This window comes from Rhamphochromis longiceps, linkage group LG18 (assembly GCF_057381845.1).
Source record: "Rhamphochromis longiceps isolate RC_006_pf linkage group LG18, R_longiceps_female_GT1.1, whole genome shotgun sequence".
NCBI classification, from domain to species: Eukaryota; Metazoa; Chordata; class Actinopteri; order Cichliformes; family Cichlidae; genus Rhamphochromis; species Rhamphochromis longiceps.
In genome coordinates this window covers 16,521,277-16,546,428 of record NC_140574.1, presented here as the reverse complement: position 1 = coordinate 16,546,428, position 25,152 = coordinate 16,521,277, and the positions used below count along the sequence as shown (strand labels likewise).

The window sequence follows — 25,152 nt, the reverse complement described above, 5'->3', positions numbered from 1 at the left end:
AATTGCCTCTAAATTTAACTTATGGGCTTCTTTCAGTACCGAGCCCTGGAAGAGAGGCAAACTGACAGTTTTATTAATGCTGAGAGTTTTAAAGTCGTGCTGCTATGGAATGTAAACGATGCAAAGAAACAGACGAGACATTTTTGTCTGAGACATATATCACCATATCGTCAGCATACATCTGTAAACCTGCCCCATGACTGCGGTGAATGATTTATATATTAACTGAAGTGGAGTGTTAGAGAGGTTAGAAAGGATGGTTTTTTCATTATTAATAACAACTCAGCGATTAATGTGACATGCTGAGTTAATAACAACTCAGCCTGTCACAGTCAGATATTATAAACGCAGTGTGACATGCTGCATATGAATGCATCAAAACACTATGTAACTCATTTATATCACACACACACACACATGCATACTTACATAGGGTCTTAGCCTTACTATATAAAGTGCCTTGAGGTGACTGCTGCTGTGATTTGGTGCTATAAAAATAAAAATTAATCGAATATAGTTTTATAGGTTAGAATAAGTGATTAATTAGTATTAACATACTGTTTTCAGTTACAAAGATTTCAATCTCTGTAAGGTTGTCAGAAAAATTAAATTTAGAACTCATACGACTAAGAATGTCATGATTTTATGTTGTGATTATGAATTGCAGCAAGTCAGCCACCAAGTGTCAGACCACATAAAGTACTGAGGCACCAATGTTGTGGTAACTCAGTAAGTGCACAGCTCCAAAACTACTCTGGCATCCTCTGGCATCTGCACAAAAATTCTGTGTCGGGAGCTTAGTGTCATGGGTTTTCATGGCCAAGCAGCTCCTGTAGGAGTAATGTGTGGGTGCCCAGGTACTTTTGCCCATATAATATACTTCATTGTTTGTTTTTTCAGTTGTGATTTTTAAACTATGAATGTGTAATTGGCTTTCAAAATTTGTATTCTGTAATAAAAGTCCTTTAAATGCTGGCGAGGGAGAGATTTGGTGTATAGCCTCAGGAACGTTTAAGGATATGCTTTTTATTCTTAACACATACATGAGGAGGGCAAAAAAAGTTCCTGATGGAATGCTGGGTTACACTGTGGCAATTTTAGACTGCTGGCAAGTGCTTATCCCTGAATGGATTCAGGGTACCAAAAGCCTCCAGCTGAGCAAACAAGATGTGGAAAAAAAGACATTATCCCTGCAAAAGTACCGGTGAGGAAATTCAAGGAGTGAGTTTATCAAAGTGTGACTGCAGGCTGCAGAGTGAAAGCTTGAGTGACAGCATTTCTTGGATTCTGCCTGGAATGGAACAAGGGAGAAAGACAGCAGGTGTAGCCAGCTGCATCTGTGTTTTATTGATACAGACTGCATCTGCCCTCCACCTGGTTTGCTTGGGAGGATATACTGTACATATGCTGCGCCAGAGATCTTTGTAATTACTCTACATTTTAAATAAGTAATGGGAGGGCACGTTTTTAACTGAACCAGAAAAAAACATGCTGCCTCAGCTCAACAAAACAGCACTTTTTTGGGGGGGGGGGGGGGGGAAATGTAACAAACAACAAGGACTAACATTTTTATGTCCAATAAATGTACACTGAATATGTTCCTTCTGAGCAGCTTTGGTGTATTTTTTGTTTAATTAATTTTCCTACAAAGTGTATGGCAATATTTCTTCCTTTTGATGAATTTTATATGAGGCATTTCACAGTATAAGCCTCTCCTAGCAAAAATATCCACTCAGGGTTTCCGTGCACGACTGGTGCAGCATACAAAGTGGCTGTGTGAGAGGTTAGTTTCATTTAGAGGCAGGCCACAAGATGTCTCCCTCTGCTAAAGAAGCTGCCCGTCCAACAGAGTGACAGTCTGATTGCAAACATTTCTGCTCTGTCTGGCTGTCTCGTCCAGATTTGCATTTGTTTGGTCATTTTAAATCACAGTGTCTCTCAGCCTGTCTCTCAGCTGGCCTAAATCTAAAATTTGGAAATTCTCAGAGAGTTTTTCAAGTTTTCATGCAACGCCGAGTCTGACATGCTGCATAGCAATGAGGAATCCTGACCTCATAGAGAAAATGTTATGCTACTCAGTGTGCTCCGGCTTCATTTATTCAAGCTCTAAATAATATAAATTTTTATCTTAAAACTTTCAAGGCTGACACTGAATACTGTTTTTCTGTCAGTGCGGTTTGGCCTGCTGATCGGAAAATGTGCTGAGTGGAATAAATCAAACACGTTGCAGTCGGTGTAAAATGCAGTTCAAAGCCAACACAGGGTCATTTCTGTTTATGCATTAATCCTTTTGTCAACTGAATAAGCGACTGTTTTGATAAGCTTTAGATCAGTTTAGATTCTCCGAGGCTGACAAATGTTCTCTGATCTCAGCTTATCAAATGTTTAGATTTGTGTCTGACTTTAATATATGTTATTTGACTGGCGTTATTATAAAGGAGACGATCCCGAACTCTGCGGGGGAACTTTATATGATCTAATCAATACATCTTTTAATTAAAGGAAAACTATATATAATGTGCATGAGAGGGAGAGATTATTTAACAGACTGATTAATAATACATGTACTATAATAGCAGCATCCTTTTTATGTGCATTTTCAGTAAGCAGGCATTAGGGCATTGGGACAGATGAATTAATTATTTTCATTATTAATTAATCTGAAAGTTATTTTCTTGGTTAACTGTTTGCGCTCTCTATATGTTATAGAAGACTAAGAAATAACGAAAAGCTGAAAACAGTGTTTGGCATTTTTGCTTAAGATTTTCCTAAACAGCTCATAAATACCCTAAATGACTAATCAGCTAATTAGCTAAGCTTTAATAGTGAGTGGACATTAATGCTGGGCATGTCTTGTGTCCAGCTTCTTCTCTTCCCCAGCTGCACTCTGTGAGGTTGTGATGTGCATCTAATTGCTGCCAGGATTTCATTTGGTGTTGAACATTCTCACTGGCCCTTGAAGGAGCTCTCCCCTTTACTCAGTCAAAACTCTGCTCCTCCTCTAATGAGACCGCTGGGGTTTGCCTCGGCTTTGACATAAAAGAGGATGGTTAGTGTCATTCCCTGACAGCCTGAGGGATCACCGAGTTGCTCTTTAAGTCGGGCTAGTAATACAAAAATCTGAAAGAATAGATATTTCAAATGGTTCTGCTTTTCTTTGAGATGCTTATTTGAATTTGGTAATTTTTCTTATTATACCATGCTTCTTTACTGAGACACAGTTTAAATACATTTTCATCCAAAGGATGATAACAATAGCAGTATGTGAGCAGCAGACGTTTGTTTTCAGTACGGAGGATAGCAATTTTATTGGTAAGAAAAATCATTACATTTTGCCCAGAGTGCTATATATTCTTGTGTCAGTGCAGCACTGTGTTGGAGGGGATATTTTAATTAAATTAATGATTTGGGAAAGAGTTGACAAACAAACAGAGTTATGAAAGTTTTTCATATTAGAAAAAAGTTTGAAATCATTGCAGTGCTGTGATTACAGTCTGACACCAGATTTAAAGCTTTTGTCTTTATATTTGTCGTTAGCCCGGGAGTACAAAGCCCCTTTTTAATGCGATTATGTTGCTCTTCAATTCAGGAAATCTATAATTATTTTACACAAAAATGTATACAAAGAATAGTTACATTTGTCCAGTATTTACTTTTAAAGCTACAATACCTACTACTATAAAATCCCAGAATTATCAACTGACTCTAGTTTTAGTGTTTTTGGCTGCGCTCTGACTGTGAGAACAGCAGCTCCGCCAATCTGCTGTTCAAACCTTCTGTTTGCAAGGGGCAGCCAATCAGAGAGGAAGTTGACTTATAGCGAGGGTGGCAAAACTAAAAAAAAAAATCTGCATGAATGAAAAATGAAATAAGATTTTCAAACTGTGAGTCATGCAAAGCCATCTAGTAGAGACCAAGAATAAAAAAAAGTTTTAGCCGGAAAGAAGCATAATAGGTCCCTTTTAAGTACACGGTTTACTTTTGTTTGAAAATACCACATCGAAAAAAGGATGGATAGCCGCTGTCAGACAGAGAGCACATGTTAAGAGAGTAAAGATGATTGTCATGTATTGCTAGTGCGTAACCTCTGGAGATCAGAGTAATGAAATTGCGTTTTGGTTCAAACTGCTGACGAGGGATGATTCTGAGACCACGGGAGCAGCCTGCCACACGCCTCCAAAAATAAATGAGCTCAAGCAATTAACTTACTAGTTAAATGCGCTTCATATCTATTGGCATCTTTCCAAAGACGATGAGAATAGAGGAAGTCTGTACAGCTGGTCAATAAATGGAGAAACAAGGCAGATAAGACGGTATTGTTGGGTGTCCTACTCTGCTGCTACTCATACAGCATTAGTATTCTTGTTCTCCTTATTTTGCCTGGATGACTTTACTGGGTCTGAAACAGAGGTTGTCAAGTGTCGTGTCAGTACAAATCAAATATCAAAATTTGACTGGATCGCTGTCACTGAAAAGAGCTCGTCATGTCAGTCTGGTTTTCCTGCCATGTTGTCTGCTCGATGTGAGACATCTATCTGTCTGTCTGTCTGTCTGTCTGTCTGTCTGTCTGTCTGTCTGTCGGTCGGTCGGTCGGTCGGTCGGTCGGTCGGTCGGTTGGTTGGTTGGTTGCCCTATGATATTGATGGGGCACATTAAACCTGGATCCTTCCAACCTGTACAGGTTTCTCAACCAATTCTATAATTCAATTTCTTCCTGATTTCCCTGAGTATACTTTCTCATATGTGCATATCCTAAATTTGTTAGAGGTCCCCCCCACTTCGCTTTATTATCAGTCAGTCTCTATCATCTGGCTGCATGCCAGAATACTTTAAAGCAGTCACCATTTGTCTGTTTTAAGACCCCTCCCTGTATCCCACTGTTTTAGACAATTATAGGCCAATTTACAAATTGCTGTTCATTTCTAAAATCCTCAAGAAAGCTGTTGCTCATCAGCTACTTGAAATAGGGTAACAATATGTTGATAAATTCCAGTCTGGTTTTCAACAAAATTATAGCACTGGAACAGCGATACTTAAAATTACTAATGAGATTCTTATGAGCTTAGATAAAGGTAAGTATTCCATTTGAGTATTGCTTGACTTATTCGCCCTTCATTTTTATTTACAGATTATAGAGTTTCTGGGTCAGTATCTCTGGCACTTCTCTTTTTCAAATTTCATTTTTATAACTACATGTCCTCCTCAGCACCCCTGATATGTGGTGTCTCCCAAGGCTCAGTTCTTGGTCCAGTTCACTTTTCTTTCCATATGCTACTCCTGGATTATCTACTAAATAGCTACAAAGGAATCTGCTGCTGTTGCTGTGCTAATGATACTTGACTGTAGTTTTCTGTCAAGTATCATTTGGCAATATCTGCTCAAAAAATTGCTACTACTCTTGACCAGCAAAGATCATCCAGTCTTGTTTTCTGCTAAACTGCAAATAAAAATTAGCCATTAGCTAGTACTGGCTTCAAGTGAAATTCCAGTAAGACTTGTATTCCAGGGGTTCGCCCCTCGGTTGCTCTTATTTTGAAACCAGAGGTGATTATTTTGAGATTGAAGCTCACAAACTTTGTGTAGTTGTGTAGTTTTATACAAACTGTGAAGCACTTTATAACTGTGCGTTTTGAAAAGCACTATGCAAATAGTTATTCTAATTAAAGTTATTATTATTAAAGATACCCTATTTCTCCAATTAAACGCTTATCCAGTTGTTTTTATAGAATAAAGTGGTTCAGATATAAGGCTAAAAGAAAAGCAATACTGGGCATCTGTTGTGTCTGGAGGGCAAAAAGGATGGTTGGTGCAGACATGACATATAGTAGCTGTTAGAGCTAAATTCAGCCAATTAATTTACTTGTTTTGCTGCTGGAAAGCTAGAAAGGACACAGAGGGAAAGTAACCATTATTACTGTATTGAAGCTTTAACCTTCTCTATTCTTTGTTTTTCAGTATCCAGGCATTCATTAATCTTATCAGACTATTAATATCACGACTTTTGAACACAGAGGAAACAGTGTTGCTTTATTTTTGTAATGCATTTGTAAATTTGGCTTTAATAAAATGGCTGGGTAGAAATTCTTTTTATATAATTCTTTCTTTGAATCACATTTTGCTTCTTTGAAGATTAATAAACAACCTATATTTATCCTGCACTAGTCAGAAGCTTTGTTTTTTTCTAATCACACTTACACTAATGTATACTTTGCTGTCAGCACTGATTTTGAGGACAGCACAAACCAAGACGGAATAATTTCCGATGAATATCTTGACGCGATCACCACAGACAGCACAATAATTTAATAACACGACATGTGAAAATAGAAGAGATACCACGAATAAATTAGTGGTGTTTCTTGGCACTTTAAAGTAGATTTGATGGCTGCTGGGCTGCTTGAAGTGCCATGTGTCTAATTCAGTGTGACATATCAGACTTTCCTGTGGATTACGTGCAAGCATTTATTTTGAGCCCATTTTGCTCTTACAGGGGTAATTTGACATTTATCTGCTTAGGTGTGATGCAGGGTTTTGCAGACCATCATCTATATGTTGAAGCGTTGTACTGCCGCCAGGTGGCAGTGTCAAAAATATGTGGAACAGTTTCTTTTAATTGTGTTTATGTTGTTTATCTTAGCCCCTTCCCCAGAAAAGACAGAGGTTGTAAAGAACTCCTTTGTAGGAAAGTGTAACCACTTTAAAAAAACAAAACAGTAACTGATCCGCAGCCCTCGTCAGTGCTTTTTATAAATGCTGTTTTAGAAGCTATATCTAGCTACTCCCTTCTTCACAAGGGGTCCCACAGTGGGGAGCTGTGTTTGAAGTAACATCAGATTCCCTTCCTGACACAACCCCAAGAGGTTAGCTTCTTCTGGGACTAAAGCAGGGATTGTTTGACGATTGAGTATGACGCTGGAGCCAGTTAGCTTAGCTTAGCATAAAGCCTAAAAGATCAGGTGAGGCTAGCCTGGCTCTGCCCAAAGATGACAAAATACTCTTAATATCACAATGAAATCATTTCATATTTATATAGATGATAGATTTTAGTTGGCTGTCCAAAGACTGTCTATACTTCCTTAGAAATTACAACCTGAAAAAGCAGAACGTTAAAACAAACTGTTGCCCAGCTCAGGGCTGATGCTCTGAGCTGATGAAGTAAAATGACCATGATATGTACATCAGATCTCAGTTTACTGCTCATCAAGGGGATCATTTTAGTGTCAGGTGTAATAGTTTGCTTTGTTTTTGTTTTATTAACATAAAAGGCCTGAGAAATTTCTGTTTGGTGTAAATACATCTCTTCAGATGCGGTAACCTCCTGGATTCTTGAGCAGCCAGGGCAGGGCTAGCCAACTGTGCTTCGCATTTACCCAAATACTAATCTCTATGCACATGAATCTGCCTGTGAAATGCACATTATCCCAAATAAATGAACATAAATGGTAGTTTATGTTGCTGAGCGCTCCTGTTGCTCTTGTCGCCCTTCTCTTTATTTATCTCTAGGAAGATTAATGATTGTATCCAACAGTTGGACGGTGACCACTGGTTGCATGCAACTTATTACAAGGCACTGTGGGATACTTTAAGTCCACTGCAGAGGGACAGCAGCTGTAATTTCAGGAATTAGCTTAAATTATTAAACGATAGCCGATCGGTTACTTGAATTCTTCATTTGTAATATCTCAGCCTTTTTGCAAAAAGCCAGGTTTATGCCCTCAAATACTGAAATAATTTACATGAATATGTTATTATTGTGTTAACAGAATCAGTTGGTAGATCCTCTCTGGCATTTAGTCAGTGAAACCCAGACTCTACGAAGCCCGAGAGTCATTTACACTCGTTTGTGTTATATTAAAATAAGTTCATTCCAATTATTTTTTATTAGCTCCCACCATCCAAACCTGCAGATGACACCCTCTGGTCTAAGTCTGCACAGTAATAAAACATTTTTTCTTTCTATTTTTAACTTTGCGCAATAATTTTTTACAACCATTTGTCACCTCAGCTTTGATCAGGTTACCCAGCCAATACTCGCATTACAGATTGAAATTATTCCAGCTAAAATAATGGGGGGAAAGTATCACTTTCTGCCAAACACAGTCCTCTGATAGTCTCACTAAATGGAGCAAAGCACCTTTAATATCAGCCAGAGCCACATCTGCATGCAGCAGGATGTCAGCCCTCATTACTCTGCATTTGTGAAATTAAACTTGAAACTGGAGCAAAAGAAGATCACAGATCGTACTGTGACATATTTTTCTAACACATTTTAAAGGATATTTAGCTGTTTTTCTCCAACTTGCTGCCTCCCTTTCAGTCTTCAATTATATAGACATATCGACCCATGAGCGAGCGATGCTTCAATATTAAAGAACTTCAGACTTCATCTTTTTTTTTTTTCTAGAGGAATTTCTTTAGCACAATTATTTGTACTTTGATCAATACCACCACCAACCCCCTCCTCTCTATACCATTGGAGGTGCACTTCATCACCGGAGGAAAACAATTTCATCCAGTGGCTCCACCTCATTCTCCAGTCGACTGTAGAGGGCGTGAGTAGGGGGGCAACAAGCTTTATATTCCTTTCTGCGGGCTTCAAGTCAACACACTAAAAAGCATCTCTTCAATCTGTGGAAAAAGGGAGGAGTTGGGTTCTGGGCAGCTACTGCACAAAAAGAGAAACCACTGAAATCTGCAAGTATTGTCTGGCACTGGAGAGGGGGGATGGAGGAGTGAAAGATCTGAGCAACAGGGGTAAGCCTCTCCGAATTTTCAAAGTGATTACCTCTGGGAGTGAAGCTGTCGCTTACATCTGCAATTATCACGTCCATTTATCTATTGACGAAGGAGTGTGGATAGTTACGCTGGATGTTTCTGTTATATGGAGTGATTCAGCTGTTTTTCTCATAAAGGAATCATTATGTAAATCAATTTTACATCCCCCAAGGAGCACAGTTCCTTTGTTTATATCTTCATGGCAAAGTGTTTTCAAGCCTGAACAGTGGGACAGCTGCATGTTAGGACTCCAGTTGCTGCTACCTGGATTTTTTTATACACACACGCGCTGTTACACACATATTAAGGTGCATGTCGAGAAAATGTGTAAATTGTAGTCTAGTGGGGGCAGCTGAGAAACTGCACTTGACAACGAAGCACTTTCCTTGACTCGCAATTAAGGTTTAAGACTCCACATCCGAATCTGTTTCCATGGAGCCAAACAAATCAAGTGATGCCCAGAAGCCCCCTCTTCAGAACCCACAGTCCAGCTCGCTGAAAGCAACATGGAACGAGATCACGGTGGATTTCATAATGAGGACCAAGATCCACGGTTTGAAGTTTGTCTTCTCTCCGGACAAGTCGAAACCGCAGCGGGTCATCTGGATCATGGCCTTCTTCCTTTGTCTGAGTCTCCTCTTCACCTGGTCCTGGAATCGAATCCTCTATTTGATGTCCTACCCCGCTGTCACCAAGATCTACATGGTCTGGGCTCACAACATGTCCTTCCCAGCCGTTACCTTCTGCAACAAAAATGTTTTCCAGGTATCCTCTCTGACTAAAGATGACCTGTATCACAGCGGCTACTGGTTGGACCTCCTGTATCATAATCACACAGTCATAAAGAGGAGCCTGTCTATCCTTAAAGACAATCACAAGCAGGGTCTGCTCACTCTCCTGGACTTCAGCAGCTACACCCCACCCCCCAATTATCACACCAACACCACGGAGATGATGGGTCGGCTCGGTCACCAGCTCGAGGACATGCTGCTGGAGTGCAGGTTTCGTGGGGAAACCTGCACCTACAAAAACTTCAGCACTGTATGTACAGAAAGAGAGATGGTGTTTGCCAGGTGTGGATGTGAGCGTTGTTTATATGGGGTATTAATAATTCATGTTAGCATTTGACAAAGCTACAGCAGGCATTCTCTCCAGGTCTTTTAAGTCGTTGATGTTTCAGAGCTGCAAAACAAGCCTCTCCTGCTTTTTGCCTTTAAGACATGACAGCTGTTCCCTCATTAAAACCCATGTCTCCTTAAAATTCACTCAACAGCACAAACACAATGATGTGGCTTCAGTGTCTGCTGTATTTAAAGGTTTCGTATTTGGCTATGTTGACTGGCTATTTCCCGAGTCCCTCTAATGTCGTTTTTGCTTTATAACATGACAACATTTGGGCGAAAATTGAGCGCATTAATAATTCAGACGTCATAAATCAGTTCAAATTAAAATTTCAGCGTCTCTAATTAAACATCTGTTGGGCACGAGGAGGATATGCGTCAAAATATGCAGCTGAGTTTCCCATTTAAACGCACCAGACGTGGATCCATTACAGCCATTCATCTCTGAATAACTGAAGCGAGAAAGTGGGTGACATTTGCAAACCATAGGTCCCGCTCTTCCGCGTGGTGATATCTTGAGTAAATACATTCGCACACAAACCGGTAGCTTATAACGTCATTAGAAAATATTAGCAAGGGCGACTGGGGAAGTTTCTGCAGTGGTAAGCCTGCATGCAGAGGGACTGAGAATATTTTAAACCTGGCAAGACACATCCAGATATAAAACCCTCACCTGTCACAGGCGTCACATTTAGCTCCCTGCCTTTGCTGAGGTGGGTCTGAACAGCTAGATCCAAGTCATAAAAATCAAACATGTAACTGTGACAGCTTCAGCTGATGTGAGACATTTACAGTGGGAAGTCTTACAGGCTGCAAGAGGTCAGCTACCCATGGTGGCTTCATAGCAACGGAGAGGCTTTAAAATCTTCAAATTCTCTGTTTTTGGCCAGATTGATGGCTTGCGATATGCAGGATTTACATTTTGCTATCTGTTTGTTGCTCTTGAGCAACTCATATTGGGTCTGCGGCATGGATGATTGATGCTCTCATTTGATCTAAACATAAATATGAATATTTTAAAACAGTCATAAATTGTATGATGTGTATAGGCACTCCCTCATTATATAGCCAGCAGGGAGGGGGAAACTTATCTGTGTGAGATGGATGTGAGTCTGTCTGGGTCTGGATGTTGAACGCTGAATCTGATCTCTCGAGATCAGCTTTGCCATGCTGGCTGAGTTTTAACCAGCAGCCCTCTTTCTATGACCTTACCACAGTAGAAATGAATCCAAACTTCAGTCCTTCCTGCACATCAAAAATCTCATGCTAGCAGCACACATTTTTGTTACGATGATGAGAAAAGGAAGTCTATTAGGGCAGCTATGATCATTAAAACAGGACTTTAAGGTCTGTAAGCTTTCACTTTTACCTGAGATTGATTTCAATTCATCATTACATAAAATAATATTGTAATTCAAAAGTTTACAAGCACAGATTGCAAACTATACATCACAGAGTGAAACTTAGATAACATAAATTTAAATTAATACTTCTGAATTGGCAATGTTTTTGAGAGTAAGAACATTTGCAACTGCCAAAGTTTCATCGACACTCATTTTAATTTATCTATGTCCCCTTTTGGCTTCCGTACTATGATTCTCTTGTTTAGCCATAACTTATCGCATTTTAATGTGTAGCCGTTGATGTGAACACAAACAGCAGGTTGCTGCACACGTCATGATGATGAACATCTTGAAATGCTTATAGTTTGTTTAAATCTATGGAGAGTCGATGATTTTAATTCTACATTTTCATTCTTCTTGACTGATTTATATTTACTTGCTTGGTAGATGACATAGAAATTTTTCAATTATAGGTAAAAGCCATAAAATTGAAAAAGAAAAAAATCCCCTCTGGGGCACAGAACCTGAAATTAAATTATTTAAACATAGAAGAAAATCTACTATAGTGATTGCACATCAAACATTAAATCCTGCTAAGCTTTCCTGGCAGAGGTTTGGTCTATTAAGAAGTTTATAAAGCAAAATACAAAAATGTCTGCTTGTGTGTCCAGATTCTTCCCCCTCATATGTTTCTCATTAAGTGATGGCAAAATAGTAAATTCAGTCTAAATCACTCAGCTGCTACTGAGGAGCACTCATTACTTCCTCAAATCAGAGCCAGGTGCCTGTTTAAGACCTGCGCTGTCTTCTCTGATAATCACAAAATCTTTGGAATGATTACCTGCCCTGCACAATGTGAGACTGGCATGTAATATAGCTCGTGCTGCTGCACCGTGAAAAGGATCAAACTTTTTATTTGTGCTTATTTTTCTCTGTGTGTGTCCTATTTTTCTTACAGATTTACACACGGTATGGAAAATGCTACACTTTCAACTCGGGATTAGATGGCAACCCTTTGCTGACCACGTTAAAGGGCGGCACGGGGAACGGCTTGGAGATCATGTTGGATATTCAGCAGGATGAATACTTGCCTGTTTGGGGCGAGACAGGTCAGTGAAGCATTTTTACAGTAACATCTGATTTGCGCAGATTTCCATGTGGAAATCTCATCAGCTTGTTGGTTTATCCCTGAAGTCCTGACAACTGCCACAGTATTTTGTCATCTCCATGACAAATGGATGCTCCACAGAGGAATGTTGTACATCTTTCACTTTACCTATAAATCTTTGCCTATATATTTTTTTGCACCACACTGAAGCAGACAAAGAAGTGATGCACTACCATGGTTAACCACTTATCATCTTGATATGTTTCTCCAGGTCTACAACTGACATCAGACCCAATAAAACTGCATTTACTGACTTATTGTTTCTCATTTATGGTGGACCACAACATAATGGGACCATATATTCATAAAATAAATAGCATGTAATTAATTCTGGTTCTAAATCTGTTTGATATTGAACCGGCACACTGACACAAGAGTTTATTTCTTATATTAGCTTCCATTAATATGATGAAAGCGGAGGGGTAGAAACCCTGGATTAATGTGACTGCTGGATCGCTAAACAGCACTGGTTTCCGTCGATGACCGTACATGTTGTTGTATTTTCTGGCGTGCTGTATCCACAGATGAGACCTCCTACGAAGCAGGCATCAAGGTTCAGATCCACAGCCAGGACGAGCCTCCTTTCATTGACCAACTGGGATTTGGTGTGGCACCTGGTTTTCAAACGTTTGTGTCATGTCAGCAGCAACTGGTACCTAACGTTCGGCCTCCTCTCCGACCCCAGCGTCTTTTGCTCTGCTTCATCCTGTGTTCGTCTCAAAAACCCTTGCCAGCCAGTGTCCATCACCTCTGTGTCACAGAGCGCGGAGCAAAATCAGATCCAGATCTTAGTATTACCTTTGTGTTGAGATGCGCGTCTAATGTGTTACATAGACAGCCGATGAGTTGGGTTAGAGTAAATGAAACTTAGTTATAGCCGCCAAGAAGTACTGATAGAGCAGGGCCGAGTAATGATTGCATGCAGGAATATGAGCATACTGCGCTTATCAGAGCCAAAAAAGCTTTAGACTGCACAGCATGCAAAAAATATATAGCAGCTCAGGGTGTTTAGTTTACTTTTTTATATTGAGTCTTCATTAGTTGGAGCTCAGGAGAAAGAAAAAGGACAACAGGTTTTTATTTGCAGCACTGAAAATCATCTCTAGTGACACTAGAGTAAAACAGAAGCCAGCAAAAAACATTGAGGACTAATCCACACAGCCAACTTCAGCAGTCTTTAATCATCGGACATTATCGCTGATTAACTCTTTTTAAAAACCCACACTTTACAGTTTTTAAAGAGAGACTTAATGTTTTCTTATGACTAACTGTTGGGATCGGCATTTAGCTAAAAGCTGACTATATCTTAAAGGAAATCTACTAAAACTGTCATAATGTTGTTTATGTCAGTTTGGACCATATAAAGGAGCCTGGTGCACTTCTCGTTACATTATTTTTTCTCCCAACACCAGTAATATGGAAAAAGCATGCGTTATTGGATGAGAAAGATGACCCACGGCTGTTTTGTAGACACATTTTAATATGTGCTATGATTTGATGACACGGTAAAAAGAGAAGCAAAATGGCCCGTGGCCGGTTTGTTGACCGAGTCCACGACACTGGCGTCACTGAAGGATGAAAAGCAATAACTATAGTTAAGCCCGAATTGATTGAAAAGCCCGTGTGCAAGGTCATAACGCTGAGCTCACATGGAATTTCCATCCAAATCTAATGAAACAATACGGCACTTATGTGATCTGCCAGGAGAACAAATTCAGACTCTGTTGCTTTTGTCCACACTAGCGTAGCTCACAAAGACAAAGAAAAGTCTTTGATTTTCAAACAGAAACACTGACAGAATAAGGAAATATCCTCTGACAAACAGAGAAGCACTCAGTGTAAATCCCAAGAAAATGGCGGCAGTGCCACAGAGGATTTTAGGTTTTTGCAGTGATTACCTTTGAGATCAAGTGTATTTGTGCCGCAGGCTCCTTAAAAATTTCCAGCGTATAATCAGTTCTTGTGAAGTCATGATGTAACGGACGCCTGAGCAGCGCTTTAACTTAGTTTCTTTAGCAGTTAATTAAGCCTAATTTAAATGATTTTGCTCCTAAATTGAATTGGCTCGTTCACCTCACAAGCTTCAGCGTGCTAGCAGAATAACATGGGATGGTTGAGGCACGGTTGGTCTCGTGAAACAGACACATGGACACCACAAGAGATGACAAATGTAACTTTTGGGAACTTGCATAGAAATGTATCTTTCTCTCATTTTTCTCTCCTTCTCTCTGCAAATGTTGTTGGTGCTCAGAGTGTATCATCATTCAGCCATTTCCAAAAAAAAAAAAACCTGCTCTGTTACTCACCATCACAGAGTTTCCTCCAGGAGGCAAAAGTGCATGGTTTGCCATTTACAATCATGACATGAGCGCCCACACCACTGACAGCTGAAAGACGTGTTTATGGCTTAAACGATGTGATGACTTAATTAGATTGTCATTATAAACTCTGGCCTGCATTCGTTTCACTCAGTGTCCAACGAGTGACATTGCTCTCGGTGCAATAAGAATAATAGCACTCGTGATTTCGAGGCTTTACATTTGTAAATCTTCTGTCGGAGGAGTTTAATTTTTAATAAGAGACTTTGACTTGTGAGCAAAGAGAGACATCGATACTCCACCACCAACAGTTAGAAGCGATCTGTAGCTCAAGACTGAGTGAAAGTAAGAAGAGAATGGCTGAATGACAACCTACCAGTCCTGCTTGGGACTCTGACAACAGGATGTTTGTCTGGAGGGGTCATTTTCTGTCCCCTTGCCTTACTTTATCTCCTCTTATATTTCGATAATGATGTGGGCTGTGTTCCCTCACTCCTTACCCCTAGATGAGACGTCCTATGAGGCCGGCATAAAGGTACAGCTTCACACTCAGTCAGAGCCTCCTTTCCTCCACGAGCTGGGCTTCGGGATTGCCCCAGGCTTCCAAACATTCATTTCCACCCAAGAGCAGAGGGTAGCGTATGACTGACTGGGCTTGCTGCATGCCACAAAATACTGTATTGTACATACTCATTAACTTCCACACTTTCATCTCCTGGTCCCGCCCTCTCCAAGGAATGGACCCATGTGTGCCCCCACCATCCCCCCCACCCCCTCCTCTGTGTGGCTGAAGCAACGATATGTAACAGCATCTGCAGTCTGTCCTTGTTGCCATCTCTGCTCTCTGTCCTCACCAGCAAAGAGCTGGAAAGGTGTTTTATTTCTTTGAGCCATTCATCCAAATCTGTGTCTTTATCAGAGCTGTTGTTTGGCTTTACCCTTTCACATCCACATCTGCTTTTGTAAGCATTTTGTTTTTGCTTATATGTGTTATCGGGGTGATCCACTGGACCTCTGCTTAATCTCATCTGCAGGGACCAGACAATGTGATTCATTAGGTTTTATTACCCATGAGAACTCTGGCATGAGTTTATAGTCTTGATTATATTGGGGGTTTTATCTCCAGTGTATCTCCACTTATGAGAGTCTGTGGGCTAGAAATGGAGTTCAATAAAGGCTTAATCATGTTTGCCAGTTTAAATCCACTTCTTCTGCGAATCACACTCTATCTCTGTCACTTTGTATTGGCTAAATGACAGTTACATTGTCAGAGTTAGCACCTGGTTAGAGCTGGTGGAAATGATTGGGAATTACAGTGAACCTTAATGTGACAATGGAGGTGTAATTTCTCTGAGAAATTTCCCAAGAAGAAGCCTTTGGCAGAGATTGTTGGCTTGCTCCCCACTGCAGTTAGCGGCTGAATGCGCAACTACCCAAGCATCGCCGCCCTTCATAAATAATTGGCTTATTTTTGTCATGAAAATAAGTAGCAGGCAGAAAACAAGACACTTAAAAGGGGGGCTGGAAGTCTTGTTGGTGGTTAGAGGCCACGCTGTGCAGCACACCACAGAGGAAGTCCCTTTAACGTCGAAGCAGATCTCACACAAAATGGGGCACGCTGCTGCAGCTCCAAGTCTAATGTTAAGTGTGAATTGGGTCCTTAAAATTCACTTGTTAAATATTCTTCCCTAATGGATTCATTTAGAATTCTCAGAGTTATTCATAAATGTAATGACCTGCTCTCACCTTATAATGAGAGTTCTACCACTAATGAGACCGCAAACTGAGTGTACACTACATCTCCTCCTGATTGCTAAATTCATAGGGATATTCAGGGTAGTTGTGTAATAAACTCTCACGGGCATCAATGAGAAAATATAGGTTGTTAATCAACAGTAAAACCTCTTTAGAAAGCTTTCATTGACTGGATTATTCATTTAGGTTAACCTACCGTTATATACTACTTATTACCATAAGATTTTTTTCTTTAAAAAAAAGCTCCGTATGTTGTCTTTTAAATTCAATGAATCCTCCAGTAAACCGTTGATTGTTTTCAGTTCCGTTCTCAAGGTTGGTAAATTTGTCCATTGATTGTGGTGTCCTGTCTGTATCTACATATTTTACAGATTTCTCGTAAGCTTGTCTCTATCCCCATGGTACTCTGCTTTCTACCGGGGCCTAGACCTGCATCAGTAACGTTATGCATGATGTCTGCTTGCTGCTACACATGAGCGATGATGTTGTTCCGACTGGACGTTTTATGCCAGTATTGTCTGAGTGCACATTTTCATTCAAGTGCTTCTGTATTTTCTTTTCTTTTTTTTATGTTTAAGACATTTGTGTTGGGTTCTGTCAGCTTGTTGTCTCCCTTTTTGAAATTCTGCTACACCGGGCTTGCATTATGGTATTTGATGTAATCCTGTGTGCTGATACACTGAGGGCAAAACATGTGCTGCTCACTCTTTCAGCTTCAGTACCTCCCACCACCTTGGGGAGATTGCAAGTCTACTCCCATAGACTCTGATTACTTCTCCACGTACAGCATCACTGCATGTCGCATCGACTGTGAAACACGGTACCTTCTGGAGAACTGTAACTGCAGGATGGTTCACATGCCGGGTATGAACTGAGAGTTACTTGACCAATAAAAAACCCCATAAATCTCTGTGCCCTCGTGTTGCATTTATAAATAAGTAATCATTTTCACTTTTATGTTGGTTCAAACAGGAAACACAGCCGTTTGCACACCTGAGCAGTACAAAGATTGTGCTGATCCAGCTTTAGGTGAGCGCACACACTTTTTTTTTTATTGGATTAAGTGTAAAATATTAGTGTGAGGTATTTGCATTAACAGCGGTGCCACAAGCTTGTTGTATCCTGTAGATACTACTTGTGTGAACCTTAACTTCAAATTACTTTAATTCCAGATTGTGCTGAAACAAAAGCAATAAAGTAAAAATCATTGTTTAAAAATCCCATTAGGAAGATTTGTGATGTGTCTGTGCTTCGCTGATATCAAATAAATCCTGCTGAGTTTTTTCCCCCCTTCCTCTGTTTTATGGCTTCAGTCATTATTTGCTTTCATGGAAAGTGAACGATGGCAGCGAATGTAGCTCTGTTGTGCGTTGTGTGGGATATTTTTAGCAGGGCCTCTGGATACAGGTTTGTTTGATTGTGATCGCAATATGAATGAAATATGAATTGAAATGACTTTGATCATCCACAGACTTTTTGGTAGAGAAAGACAACAATTACTGTGTCTGTCAGACCCCCTGCAACATGACTCGCTATGGCAAGGAGCTGTCCATGGTTAAGATCCCCAGTAAGGCATCTGCTAAATATCTGGCTAAGAAATTCAACAAAACTGAGCAATATATTGGGTAAGTATTATTAGCTAGTTATTTAGATAAAGGCCTCTTTTTCCTTTTCCTGTTGATGGATGGATGTACTGTGGTATAGCATGGTCTGAGTCTCCATCGTTCACCTTCAATGTAACAATAATGAATGATAGTTACGCAGGAGATGTGAGTTATCATTCGTTCTGTTGGGAAAATGGCCCTGGGGGAAATCTGATGGATGTGCTCGTGTGTGTCCTCTCTCCAGAGAAAATATTCTGGTGTTGGACATCTTCTTTGAAGCTCTGAATTATGAGAAGATTGAGCAGAAGAAGGCCTATGAAATTGCTGGACTTCTCGGTAAGATTCTTGCAGTTTCATATTTACTGTGAGAAAAAATAAATAAATAAATCTGACCTCAGAATCAGCACCCTCGGCGGGCATCCCCCCCCCCGCCGCATATTTCGCATATTGTGTTCATCCCTGGTGCTTTGAGGTTCCCTCTTTGAACTCGTGAAACAGGCTGAGCATGTTTTCATAATCTGATGCTCTTGCAAGGGCAGCTGCGTTTGTGAAGTTGGGGCTGGTTGGACAGTTTTGACAATTACGCTCAGATTCCTCAAAGAGATACAGAATTCAATGTGACAGCAAGGGGGAATGGTTTCACGCACCATTGTTTAATTACCCGTATCTGTTAATCTCTCCCTCTGTAGGTGACATTGGAGGCCAGATGGGGCTATTTATTGGAGCCAGTGTTCTTACAATACTAGAAATATTCGACTACCTATATGAGGTAAAGTCATGATCTTTGTTAAAGATTTCTAAGCAATAACTAAATGAATTCTTCTGTTTTTAGATCACATTAAATTCATTTTTAGTAACCTTTACATTTTTTAATTCAGTAGTAGAGAACTTATGGCTTTCTTGTGGAGTCTGGAGAGCTTAGCATAAAGCATAAAGTGTCTGCTACTTAACCTTTACATGCTGTTCATATTAGCTGCCTGCACAGTATGGTCTGGGTCAAGAATGGTCTCATAATAAGTGTTTATAACAAACTACAGATCTATTTAAAATCCAACAGTCCACATAGACAATCTCACCTCACAACAATCTTCTTGCTGTGAGGTGACAGTGCAAACCACATCCACTCTTTTACAGATTTAATGTCTGTGTTAGGGCACACTCTGACCCCTGTATGACCGCTGTTCCAATATATTGTCACTCCGGTGCAGTTTTACTATTTACTACTCTGAAATTCCCCCATGACTGTTCAGAGACCTTCAGGATTCCCTCAGAGACCAGAAAGTACCCGTCTCTCTGGGTTCCCCAGTATATGTTGTAGAAACACAGACAATTCTCATGACAGTGACAAGATTCCCATTGAACTCTGTCACCAGTGCCCACAAAGAAATGTCATGTACAATTGCACAGGTTTCTAAAACAACCATTTTCCTATATTTGACCCATGCTGGTGGATCCAACTCAGTAGATTCGATTTAATTCAGTTCAGTTTTATTTATATAGCACCAGGTCACAACGACAATTGCTTCAAGGCAAGCAAATGTAAGGTTACGATACTACAAACATGGATAATGTAATAAATGTAGTTAAACTGCAGAGATTCTGGTCAGATTTGACCCGGAGCACAAATGTAAAACAGTATAAAAGATATTTTCATTTTGGTGTATTTTGGTCTCTTTAGGAAAAGACATAAAATGTTTGTTTATCAGAAACACATCATATGTGATGTGAACAGTATGTATGGGTTAAAATGTTAAATTGGAAATAATTCTACTCAAAATATACCCAAAAGTATTCTTAACCTAAACATCTTAGACTTCAAGCTTTTATGCAATTTTTTTGTGCAAGATACGATGCTTCATCTTTATAGATGCTGTCAGCCTCAGTATTGATCCTCTTCACTCCCCAAGAAAGCAAACTATTGGATGTGTGAATCTGTAAATAATGCTTTTCTGATGTTTTTTAGGTGTTTAAAGATAAGCTTTTGGGTTACTTCATTCGCAAGAAACGGCCACAGCGCTGTCAGAGCGACAACCTGGTAATTTTTTAGTCCCTAAGAATACACTTGATTGAGTGAAGTGAATGTGATGTACAAAATAAGCTCAGGAACAATGGTCACAGCAACATCAAAATATCTGCTCACACTTGAAATGCTTTTAATGAACAGCACCAGAGAGAAAGCAAAGGCATTATGCCATCATTAGTTTCAATTAGCCCTGCAGAAACAAAATATTTTTCTAGAAAACACAATCATTAATCATACGCACATATTTTTACTGCACAGTGGGAATGCATAATTAGAGTAGTATTAGACGCATACAGTACTTTCTTTACATGATGAGAAGCAGCATAAATTATTCCGTGTAATGACAAAAAATCTGGGATGCACATAAGTATTCCAAAAGAACAAATTGACTTTGTGCCCCTTTTCTTTTTAAGCTTTTTCCCCAAGTGTTTTGCCACTTAGTGCGCTTAAATCTCAGTGCATGGAGAAGTAGAAGTAAAGAGTTTGACCTGGTTTTATTGGATTTTATTCATGACTCATAAACTCTGTTTATTGTCAGAGGTTATCTCATTTTATCCCACATACTAACCCAATTTTCAGTATTTCCACACTATATAGTAGCTTCTCAGCGTCACCCTCTTTTGTACTATTACAGAGCTGTTATTGTTATCCGGGTTTTACCACCAAAATTCTAAAGAGATTTCATTAACATGGTAAAAACAAAGCAATGGAAACTGTAGTACTGCGAGGCGTTTCAGTCATGCCCTAAATAACAGCATTTTCATCAAACCCTGTGGTTTAGCACGCTGCATCCAGAGGCATCTCCACTCCTCCTGTTATGCAAGTTAGGAAATGATTAATAACATACACACATCGTTTTAGGATTAGCAATGAGCTGTTGTTCAGGACATAATGTTAAATCAAGGCTTATAACATATAGAAAGATAGATTTTAATCACTACAGTTACACCCATGCAAATAGTGGGTGGTTTTCATATTTATCTAAACAAAATTCTTGAATCAACAAATTATTGCATAACATAGTTTAACTGCATGTACTTTACTACTTCCCAACACTCGCTGTGAAAATATCAGTGCATTTGACAAGTGCTAAATACCTTCTGTCAAGCTATAAATAGATTTTATTGATCATATTGTGCGTAATGCCACTCTGAAAGAGTTTTAAAAAGGTAGAGGTATAAATACAACAAAGTCCAGCTTTCTTTGTGTTTGCTGGCTTGACAGAACTTAAAACGCCAGTGATTATCAGCTTTCTCTGTTAACCTGAGCATTCTGCACCATTCTGTGTGTCCTCAAATAAAAAGGGGTGTTTGACACGGCAAGCGAGTCTTTGTGCACACAAAATGATCCCTATGAGTGCTGCCTACTCCTGTCAGAGATGTTAATAGATGATGATGATGATAATATAGTGGTAAATATCTATAAAGAACATAAAAATATAACAGTAAAATGCAACACTGTCGCAAATAAGACAAAAGACTAATGCTGCAGAAAATCGTTAAACTGGTGATTTAACGCACAAAGCAATAAAATAAACATTTTACCACTGAAATAAACAGCTGCTGTTTGTTTCTAATGCGACCGCAGCACATTAGAGCTCTGAAGCTTTAAACTAGACACGTTTAAACATTAAAGGTTTCTGTCCCACGCCTAATAAAGGAGACTTCAGTGCTTTAGTTTGTCAATAGATCAAAGTGAAATTAACTTTATTGACTGAACAGGTATTCTTGGTGTGTTGCAGCTGCAGTTCCAGCATTGTAAACGAGATTTAGCAGCAGATTAGGATCACCTGTAAAACGTTATTTCTCTTTCAGCAACATGGAAATTCAAGTGACAAAGGGATGCACAGTTTGCATCGCAGCAACTTTACACTTTCATTTGTGATGTTAGCTAAACAAGTTGCACATATGAAATATATTTTACCAGCAGATGCGGTTCACTTAAAACACGCTCCTCAGCCAGCCTAAATATTTTAAACCAAGAAAACTCAGAATCTGCTGTTATCCATGTTACCACGGTGATTTAGGCAGGTAAAAAAAAAAGCTACTTGACATAGAAAACTCTGACTTTTAGCTCGACATAGCTCCCTAAGCCATGGGTCTCACTTTGTAGTGCACACCTCAGGACTGGTTTAAGTTTTACCTCTTTGATAGCCAGGAAGCTTCTTCAGTAAATTGTTGAAGTCTTTAGGAGAACTGCATGTTAAATTAACTTGTCTGAAAAGTATATACAATCAAAAGTAGTAGTAAATGTAATGTATCAACCTTTCTACTTTAGCTGACCGGATATATTTCTGCTTGCAGTATGGTAGCCAAAAATATTTTTTAAAAATCCACATTTTCTCAAACTCAACGTTCACTGAAAATAGAGCTTGGTATAAGAGTATAAATAGTGTACATTTTTTAGTATCATCATTTTTTCTTTATATTTAGAATTCCATTATCTATAAAGCTACTTGAGCTAGGTTCTTTGATATTTTTAAGGCAAATATCAGATACTTTCAATGTGGAATCTCAGGGCTGTAGCTCAGGTAAACTTGAGTGATGGGTGCTTGAAGTCCCTAAAATATCTGGATGCCTGATCTGTGACAGCAGTTTCGGAGACTGGTAGAAACTACAGTTTTCCAGATGTGAGGCTGATTTTGGTTCATGTCTTGGAAATATTACAATGAATTTTGGTGAAATTGCGTTTTTTCCATGTTTAAGCTTTAATATGTGTGGAACCCTTTATCTGATTTGGACTGTGCTGCATAATCTTATGTGCTCTGTCTGTATATGAGAGAAGCCATAACTAAAATATCTGTCCCCTACCTGCAAAACAATGTTTTTACAGGCCTCAAAATATGCAGTCAGAGATTGGGCATCCAAATATTATAAAGGATCTATCTTTCTGTTAACTTGAGCTACAGAGAGTCGACCTTCACAGAGGTAGTTGCACTAAAAGAATTTGAAGGAGCTAGCTCAACAGGTTTCCTAGATAATGGAATTTTTAAAACAGCCCCTTAAAAACGATTATATAAAACATTTAAAAACACTACCTAGTTACGGTAGGGACCTGTTGTTTATGTATTTTAGCTAATGAAATCAGATACCTACCTGCAACATCTCTTCTTTTCTGGTGCTGTCATAATGAAAAGCATTTAAGCAGATTTTTGTTAAGTGCAGAAATTGCCTTTTGTCCCTGAGTTTATTCAATCTGCCAATTTGCATTCCTTGGCTTCATGCTGGAAATGAAAGCTGTGCTCTCTGTCATACATTATTAGAGGTAAAAAGACAGCATGCAAAATAAGTTGTGGCCAATTCTGTCTTCAAATCTGTTTGAAAGTTGTGGTTTTGTTTCTGCATGAGGGCTGTGCTCTTGCATGCTTGGGTCAGTATTGAGTTTGTTAGCTGTTGTAGAGGAAACGATCAAAAATATGTTTAATGTCTTTTACAAAAGTGGAGGTTTATAGATTTTAAACAAAAATATCAATCAGGAGATTCGTTTAGTCGTTTTTTTATTAAGAAAAATACTAAAACAGCAGGAAAGAAAGCTTTCATTTAGTGGGCTGCACTCAAGCTTTTATAGTGTTTTCTCTTCTGCACTCTGCTCCATTCATGTCATGTGTTCACCTCGTTACAATAAACCATCCTCTGTACTTCTTTTTTCTCACATTTAATTATATTTTTTCAACTAGTTCACTGTCACATCTCCACTCAGACAATCTGTTAATGAAGTGCTTTAATTGTTCAAGAGACATCCTTCTGGGTGACACTGACTTTAGCCTTCCCTGCTCATTAAGAAACCCCCTCATATTTCATTTTGAACGATCATCTTCCTTCAGTGCTTTAATGATATCACCGTGTTCCCTTGGGAGTTTAACTGATAGCATTTACATTGTATTTTATTTTCATTTCAGTCACCCTCACCCATCTTTCTTTTCATCATGTCTATTCCAGGAGTTTCCAGAGAACCCAACCAGCCCTGGTGTCACGCCTAATCATGCCCCCAGGTAGCACATCCCATTGATAATAGATGCTCCCTCCCATGCTGTCCCTCTCTTTCATACATACTTGAGATCATCACATTCATCATTTTCTCCATGGTTACAAATGATTTGGTTGGCAGTCAACAAAAGAGAGGGGTGATTATCCAGCCGTAGCGAGCACTTTTAATATCTGCCGCCGTGTAAGAACAGGTTAGTTGTTGTCTGCTTTGACAGAAGGGTGCTGGGCCGAAGGAAGGCTGAAGTTGGTTGGATTCTCCAAGTGCATAAAGATCTTATTCTCTGCAAAACTTGTTCCTTCCACCGAATAATGATGCTTTTTTTCTCCTCGTAGGATAAAGTGTACTCCTGTGAAAGCATATCACATATTTATTGAATTGCACAAAACTCTGAACAACATGAGATCTATTTGTTTCCCTGCAGCACTAAGGTCTATTTAGAGGCAATGCATTGGAAGGTCCGAGCCAGATAACATCACTAGATGCATTACTTTGTGATGTTATCGCAGGCCTGCATGCAGTGAGTTTGCACAAAGATAGGTTCTTTGTCGATGGGACTACCGGTGTTTGTTATCCACATATCTGCAGTTATCTGCTGAATAAGGGCCTTTGTACATGACGAAAAATGCAGACATATGTGGATGTTACTACTTGCATAACTATCAGAATTACACATGCTAGTGTAGAACCAGGACTAAAAATCTGCTGTTTTCTTTCTCTTCTCCCTCCTTTCATTCATCTTACCCCATCATCTTACCCCCTCAATTTATCTTCTCATTACATATGAAACATATGCAATGTGGCTGATGTCGAAACCCCTGAATCTGTTGTACTCTTTGCCTCATCATTGTGCACATATGTTTCTGTCATTCATTATCCTTTCATCACAATCATTCCCCCATTTTTTCCTGTTTTTGATCAATTTCTCCTTGTTACATTGTTTGTTTTTTCTCCCCTCTGCATCCCTCTACGATTGTATTGGCTGCTCTCTTTTTACCTGCGGCTCATTTATTTCCTCCATCATCGGCATCATCATCGCTCCCTGCATCGCTCCTCCCTTA

General features: G+C 39.4%; 1 protein-coding gene across 4 annotated transcripts in view; it reads left to right on the top strand.

Annotated features, from left to right (window-relative positions):
- asic1c (acid-sensing (proton-gated) ion channel 1c) overlaps positions 1-25,152 on the top strand; it is a 106,782-nt gene that overhangs the window by 78,296 nt on the left and 3,334 nt on the right. For 2 of the 4 annotated variants that reach the window (XM_085389105.1, XM_085389106.1), the window contains exons 2-10: positions 12,198-12,348; positions 12,932-13,059; positions 17,194-17,344; positions 17,453-17,509; positions 17,952-18,105; positions 18,329-18,420; positions 18,774-18,853; positions 20,048-20,119; positions 24,046-24,098. In XM_085389105.1, the coding sequence (XP_085245231.1) occupies positions 12,198-12,348; positions 12,932-13,059; positions 17,194-17,344; positions 17,453-17,509; positions 17,952-18,105; positions 18,329-18,420; positions 18,774-18,853; positions 20,048-20,119; positions 24,046-24,098 (938 nt within the window). Of the gene's footprint in view, positions 1-8,599; positions 9,817-12,197; positions 12,349-12,931; positions 13,060-17,193; positions 17,345-17,452; positions 17,510-17,951; positions 18,106-18,328; positions 18,421-18,773; positions 18,854-20,047; positions 20,120-24,045; positions 24,099-25,152 lie in introns of those variants that run through there. The other 2 variants (XM_085389103.1, XM_085389104.1) reach the window with 2 other exon arrangements.